Genomic DNA, 8003 nt, shown 5'->3' with positions numbered 1-8003 from the left:
CTCATTCAGTGGGCTCTTGGTGATGATTAGTACATTGATACATGGCAAAACATTTGGCTGTTCCTTTGGGGCTTGGATGAGACGGGTTTGGATGGTATGCTATATGGCATCATCATGCATAAAGGGCATCATCATGACATGCTCTCTCTATTTGCAGTACTGTTTACTGTGAGGCAGAAAACCATTTTTAATGCTGTCTCCTGCCATCCATTTGCAAGTGTGTGAAAATTAAGGGCATAATCAGTCTCTCTCTAGTGTCCTTTCCTGATTCAGAGTGAGTAAATACCTCCTGGAATGTCCCTCTTGAAAAGTATTATGTGATTGAAAGTTGGAGTGGCCTGTTTTAATGCTTTTCTGGTAAGTAGCATGGGGACCTGGCAAATCTTATCAACTTCCCTAGGGTGAGTAGAGAGTGCACTAGCCAACATAATGGCACACTTCATGTTAAAAACCCTTTCATTTTTCCAGTGATCCATTGTATGTGTTTTGCAACAAATGACATCTGAATTAATTACACAAACTGAACTGATTTGTGCTTTCTTACGCTGATGCTTTTCCATTCTAAAATTATCAGTTATTATAAAATGTAAGTTGTGGCCTTAAAGAGACGTATGTAGTCAGCAACAATAATCAGATGTTGAGGCTGTGGCATTGAAACTATTGGACTGGTAATAAGAGGTCCTGTGTTTGCCAGAAAAACATTCTCCACACCATTTAACCTCCATTTAAGCAGTCTGAACTGTTGACAGAAGGCAAAATGGGTTCATGGATTCAGGGAGTAGACACCAAATTCTCACTCTACCTAAGTGTATATTACAGAAATCCAGATTTATCAAACAAAGCGATGTATTTCCAGTCTTTAACTTTCTGATAATGATTTCAGTGAGTTATTCTGTATCCAATGTAGACTCAGGAACCTGATGAGGATGTGTTCAGTGAGTGTGTTTTCACCACTGACCGTAAAAGTACTTTTGGATATTTGAAAGAATACCTTCTAGTGTATTACAAAGCAGACACCAAGGAGTCGTAAATAAACTACAATTCAGCTGATTTAGGTATCACAATTTTATTACAAACATTAGATCTTTTTTTTTTTTCATATTTTAGTGCTGCCATGCTTTTAGCATAGAACAATACAGTATAAAATCTGAACCCAAAAAGAGAATAGGAAAAGCAGATTTGATTGTTGATGCTGCTGAAGTATTTAAGACTATCATGCTGTTTTCCTGTAAAGAACATTCCTTACAAAATAGAAACACCTGTCAAACACACAATGGGTCATGTGCTTTTAGACAAATTGCTTCAAATGTGCAATGACTGCTAAATGTAGTGTTATGACAATAATCAATATAGCTTTCAGAATCAATAATTACACAAGGAAATAAACACACATGTACAAGTACTTGCAAATATTAAATAATGCAAATATTAAAGAATGACCTTTAAGATTTTTTAACAGCCCAAAGGCACACAGGTTTGTAAAATGTTGGCAACTCCAAGGCTTTTCACGTACATGCACACACACACACACACACACACACGACATGAAAAGAAAACTCACAAGGAAAAAAATGTTATTTCACTTTTGTTCTTGATTTTACATTCTTTCTTCTTTTTTTTTACTTTAGATCCCCTTTACTGTTCACAGTGAAAAATGCCAGTGCTATTCTTGTATGAAAAAGTAGGTAATGTGACATCACAAATTTAATGCAAATCTACCTGGCTTTGTAGACTAATGATAAATCATATCATTCGAATCAGACGCCTTTGCCAATAAGTGTCAAGTAGGCTAACTGTTCAATAAATCATCACATGGCCAGAAGATCAGGAAAAATTGTGGGTAATAATGCGGGGTTGTCAGGTTAGAAATTTCGAATACGAACCGTTTCAAGTTTCTCTCCGGTTTCAAAATCCAAAACAGATGTGGGGTAAGTATTTCTTTTCACAGACACAAAAAAACTTCTCGAAGGTTCACAAGAATTCTCAAATAATAACAAAAAAAAAAATTCCAGATGATATTTGTTTTGTTGCCATGGTCATCTCCATGGTTTTTAAATTATATATGATGATGAACAGGATTTCTTGTTAGCTTTATAATTCCCATATAGTTCAGTTCAACTGGCGGCAAGCTTCAAAGGTCCATTTGGATACTCCACCATAGATCTCAATGCTGGTCTCCAGCCAGGAGAAGACATTACCCACTTGTGCTTTGCTGCTGCATGTTGCCAGATTATAAATCTCTGCCACAGTCAGTTTTCGGTCCCAGATGTTAAAATTTGCCATGTCGCCCACAAATGCCTGAGTAGCATCAAACCCACCGCCAAGTGTATCCTGTAAAAAAACATTAGAATGTCTAAACATTTATTTATTTATTTTAATCATTATTAAAGTAGTAAGGAATATTGTTGATTCCTTATAAAAGCTCACTTAAATAAATGCTATTTTGTAATTAAAGTTTACAAATTGTGGATCACAGTCTAGATGTGGAACCAGAAAAGTAAATCTAAAATATTTTATCACAGACTCGATACATTATATACAAAAAAAACTGATTGTAGTTCAGTGACTGTAGTTTTCTAAGCATAAACCAATGAAAGCAGCTCATCAATCCAGAGATTAGTTGCAGGGCTATTATTAGGGCACATATTGGGTCAGAATGGAAAGGGATTCTGTATACTTTTCATGTTATTTACCTTCTTTGGTCTGAACTGATGACATGTTTTTAAGGTGATGAAAAAACAGAATCTTTAAAGATGACTGGACAGAGAAGTATCATTTTATTATCCCCATAACCATTATCTCTAATTGGTTAATGGTGTCAAAATGATTCTAATTTTAATCAAATTTCCTGTTTTTATTTATTATTTATTTATTATTTTAATACTTGACCAATGAACAATTCTTTCAGTTTTTTTAAACAAAAAAAATGCATAATGCAAAAACAATGCAAAAATGTTTGCATTTGATTTAAGACATCTGATGCTACTGCTACTACTAAAAAACACTCACAAGCTCAAATCTTCCCTTAATGCAAAAAGGTTAAAAATAATTCTCCTACCTGTTCTTGTCCTAATATAAGCATGCCTTGGGGTTTAATTGGATGATATGGTGCCAGATTTTCTCCGCTTCCTCTCAACACGCCATCTTGGAAAGCATCCCACACTCCGTCACGTGTTGTCCACGTAACACAGATGTGATGCCATTTTCCATCATTAATGAGAAAAGGCAGCTTTGCAACCTATACCAAAGGAAAGCTCTTTACTCATATGAATCTTAAAACATATAATCAAATTACTATATAGAATATATTTTAATAAGGGCACAGTAAGGGAACATGTGCTTCTTATATTTGTCGTACAAATCTGTGACATGATTCCTTAACGTTTTTTTTTTATTTCAGTTCTTATTATCCTTTATATGTATGTATCTGATAATATAACTGTGTTTTTTTTAGATATATTAAATCAGTTATTTGAATACAAAATGTATTTAATAGTAAATGCATACACCAGAAGTGTAAAAATTACCATAATTATCTTCTTCTCTAAGTTCTTAAATAAACATAAAAAAAAATCATGCATAACCTTTGCAAGAAAAATATATCATAGCAATCTAAGACAACGGTGTACCTTGTCATTAACAAGGATCTCCATTGGATTGTTTCCCCACTCAATAAGAACTAACTCATTGGCCTGACCAGGGACTGCATATGAGAATGGCGTTCCCACTCCAGGCGACGCATTAGATTTAATCCACATACACACGGTGAAGGCATACATCTCTGGCAGGCTCTTTTTCACTTTAGCATACATGTAATTGGTCCTCAGGGGAAACGTCAACTGAAATTTGTCCAGCGGTCTGGATTCCTTTTGACCTGTGGGTTAAAAAACCTTTATTAAACTTTTATTTCCCCTGTAGGTATAGTCATGAACTAAAAATTTGATTTCTACATCAGTGAACCCTCCACTGAAGTATAAAGGTGGACTCAGATATGCAAAGCAATGCAGCTCCTCATCACACCCCTCCTCCTGCTTCTCCTCCTCCTTCTCTCCCTCCTCCACCTCATCACTGACATCTCCTGCGACATTCCCGACTCAGCGACGTTCCACTGGTTTCTTATATCAGAGTATCGTTTGCTTATGAGGCACCCATAAGTGTGGGGGGAGCGGCATCGATCCTACAGATGAACATACAATCTGGCTTAAGTAATAACCCGATTCCCGAAAACAGATGCGCGCGTTCACCTTTCTCCAGGTCGCTGAGGCGCTGGTGCAGAGATGTAAGCGTAGCCTCGACTTGCCCGCGCTGCGCGCTCTCGTTGCGCGCGGCCGGTCTGCCTTCTTCCTCCACGGCGTTAACGCGGGCCAGCACCTGGCGCTCCAGGTCGTCAATTTTGCTCTGCAGCAGATCCTTTAGGCTGTTTGCTGGAGCCGAGCCGTTACTTCGGCTGAATTGCTACGGAGGACAAAATGCGTCAGAAAAATACACACACACACACACATATATCTATACATTTTATCCAGCATTTTATCGAAAGATAGATAGAGAGAGAGAGAGAGAGAGAGAGAGAGAGAAAGAAAAATCCGATTTGTGTGTTTCATCTCGGACGAAAAGAACTGCTAAAGCAGGATTAACTTCTGTAAGGTTTTTTCCTTTTTTTCCTGCCAGAGAAGAGTGCGCCTTTCTGGCTGCAGAATTTATCATTAGACCTTTGTTCTCAGTTGGACAGATTTGTGCAAAAGCAGGAGTTAATTTTTTATGCTTTTACATTCAATAAAGTTTACAGAGTCTGTGGCACTGGTTAAAAGAGCCAGCTGCCTAATAACCTACCGAATCATCTACTACAGCGGTAATGAATAATTCTGCGTGAAGTAATAAAGAAGTCCTAAAATATTCAAAACAAGTCCTATAAACTCCACAATGTACTATTTTTCCAATAATGCACTAAATAGGATTAACATTAACATTAATTTACATTTTTCCAAACTCCAAAACCACACTGCAGCAAATTAAAACCTTCTTCTCATACCTCCAGGCTTTCTAATCTTTGCTTTAGATTCTGCAAAGTCTGCGAGAGTTGTGCGAGTGTCTCACTTGGACCCCTCGACACATCCCCCATGGTGTTTTTCGAACCCGTCTCCTTCCGCCTCCCTCCTCCTCCAGCCTCGGGAGCGCGCTGACTCTCGCACCGCGCCAGCTTCGCCGTGAGCTCTCTGATGGTCTCCTTCTGGTTTACGATGGTTTCCTTCTGCTGGAGTACCGTCTCCCTGAGCTGCATGACTGTGGCTCTAAGCTCCTCACCGGGCACACTGTTCTGCAGCGTGGCCGTACAAATGTCCACGTCTTTGGGCACGGACGTACAGATAAACTGCGTCGGGCCGAAATCTTGGGCAAAGGCATTAGCCAACAAGCAATAAAGTGCGAAAAGTTTCCAGTGGATTCCTCTAGCTCTGGCCTCCATGTTTGTGTGTGTGTGTGTGCGCGTGTGAGTGTGAGAGGAGTCTTCTAGTGTGCTGACTGATTTCAGCACCGTGGAGCTGTTCACTGTGTGTAATCCGATTTGGGGCGCGCGCCGCGTTTATATAGCGCGTGGTCTGCGGCGGACAGGTTTGTTTGCGTCATAAACGGGGAAGAAGCTTTCGTCGAATCAGCGTCGAGCTTGTCTATCCGCCTTCAGGTGGAAAGCGTGTCATTACAGTAGGGGAAAACCGTTATTAACGCCAAGTTCAGTATCCTATGGTTTCATACCAATGAAGTTATATGAATGCTAATAAATAAGTACCAGAGTGTAGAGGTTTTTTGCTAAAATTTAATTTAAGGTAGCCTAAGGGCTATAATGATCACTACTCTAAAATCTTGTTAAAGCTTGAATTTTCCGACAGATTTATGATACCTTTATTTCTGAGACTGGAAACCTAACCCTAAAACTGCTGTGTTCGTGATGATCATTTTTAAGATCATTTTGTTAGATTATCTAATTCAGTTGCAAATACTGCCTAACATCTGGTAATACACAGTTTAGTGCAATTACCCTTAAGGACAGCATTTAATTTTAATGAAAATACAAATTCTGTTCTGCATTTCCCCAATTTGCCGTGTCTCAGAGTCACATTTGCTGCAATCTAAATTCGAAACAGAAAGAAATTCTACTATGATTTGTTTTTATGTGGTTATGATTTTTATTCCATAGTTATTCATTTAGAAATCCAAGTAAAGTTTTGCTTGGCAGAGCCCTTTCCAAAGTTGCATGAGATTAAGTCTGAGATCATGCAGGCATCTGTTATTTTAGTCATTTTCTCCCTAACCCAAACTTTACAAACTTGAACAGCCATTGTAAGCTATGAGAGCACTGTAATATCATTCATTAGCAAATAACCCATAAATGCAAGATCACGTTTGTTATTGACTCCAAAGAGCTGGCAAAAAAAAAAAACTGGTAGCATATGGTCAGGTTGATTTTTCAGTCTGCAGAGGATTAACACTAACCCATATTACATTTTATTATTAGGGTTAAAATAAAACTAGTCATCAGATACATGAGTGCACACACTCACACACAAGTAAGCTCTCCATCTGCTATTTCCTTTCTCAGTGCTCTCTTAGACAGATGAGCACCAACACATATGAGAGACCTCGTGAAATAGAAGGGAAAAAAACACGTAAGAGACAGTCGTTTTTTGTTTGTTTATTTTTAAGATTTTTGTTTCATAATGATGATCTCTTGGGGTTTTGCAATTGCAGCCAGTATTTTATCCACTAATGAATGACCACAAAACCATATATACATATTTATTTGACAATGTAATAATGTTTATATTGAGATTAATTAGATGTTGACTGTAGTAAACAGTATTGGGTTGAGATAGATTATAAAGCAGATCAGGAACTAAATTAATAATCAGGATCAGATTAGGGTGACCTACAGGTTTTATAATAATTAGGCTTGACAAAAAACACTGAATGCATGTAACATGTAACAATTAAACTGCAGTGCCTGTTATTCTTGACAAATAATCATTAAATGCAGTTACAGGATGAAGGAAGAACCAGTCCTTAACTGAGCACCTGCACTAAATATCAGCTGACAAAATCCAGATGAAAGTGGCAGCTCACAAATTGCATAAAATATCATAACATTTAAACATACATGTATATTACTGTTAGTACAAAAATGATCAATTCTGATTGGTAAGAAGATGTTGATTCATTTTGTACAATAGCACAGCTCAGACAGTTTTAATACATCATTAAGCTCTTACATGCTCTTACAAGCTCTTAAGAAGCATTTGTTTAGGATTTTTTGCAAGGATTCTCTATTGTCTGTGCTTTATGAAAGAAGGAAATCATGGGATAAGAAGAAAAAATACTGAAAATACTGAAAAATCTGACATACTGAGAAATTTCAACTTCTTGGTAGCAACATATCACATCACCCTGTCACTGATTAACTCCTATAACAGCACACAGTGAATTGTTTTATTGCGTACCAATCGCACTTGCATACCCATTTGCAAGTAAATATAAATATATCCATATAACTGGGCCTTTGATATTTTAAAGATATTTTTCTCCCAAACCAGTATTCAGAAAATCAGTTATTCATGAGTCTATTACACAGTACCTCAAACGTAGAGACTTAATCCAACATTCAATTCTTTTGTTTAAAACAGAAGGAACAAGCTGTATCACTTACAAAATGTTAGATCAAGAACATCAACTGGCTGCCCACCTGCTCATCTACTACACCGTGTTCCTCCTGGAGTTAAAATTAAGTTCTGTTTAAGACCTGAAAATGCTTGTTTATGCATGTATGGAAGTAGTGGAGAATGCAATAGCTATAAAGGTCTGCATCATGGGTCATTAAGTGGATCTGAGCTCTCAAAGGGTGAGGTTTATTAGTAGAAGGGGCCTGAATGCTGTCTAACTTACAAAACAGAACCCTATCTATGGGGAGCCATGTACAACGCTACTGAATAGAGGAAGACTTTTTATCATTCTTATTA

At 37.5% G+C, this 8003-nt stretch overlaps 1 protein-coding gene across 1 annotated transcript; it reads right to left on the bottom strand.

Annotated features, from left to right (window-relative positions):
• Nucleotides 1-1047: 1047 nt before the first annotated feature.
• On the bottom strand, nucleotides 1048-5554 carry nptx1l (neuronal pentraxin 1 like). Its single transcript, XM_058408243.1, has 5 exons — nucleotides 5030-5554; nucleotides 4245-4455; nucleotides 3630-3874; nucleotides 3059-3238; nucleotides 1048-2331 (listed from the first exon to the last, which is right to left on the bottom strand). The coding sequence occupies exons 1-5, from the start codon at nucleotides 5459-5461 to the stop codon at nucleotides 2110-2112; spliced, it is 1290 nt and encodes a 429-aa protein (XP_058264226.1). The 5' UTR covers nucleotides 5462-5554; the 3' UTR covers nucleotides 1048-2109.
• Nucleotides 5555-8003: the final 2449 nt, after the last annotated feature.

This window comes from Hemibagrus wyckioides, linkage group LG02 (assembly GCF_019097595.1).
Source record: "Hemibagrus wyckioides isolate EC202008001 linkage group LG02, SWU_Hwy_1.0, whole genome shotgun sequence".
Lineage (NCBI taxonomy): Eukaryota > Metazoa > Chordata > Actinopteri > Siluriformes > Bagridae > Hemibagrus > Hemibagrus wyckioides.
Note: the sequence above shows the minus strand (reverse complement) of the source record. Positions and strands in the feature narration are given on the sequence as shown.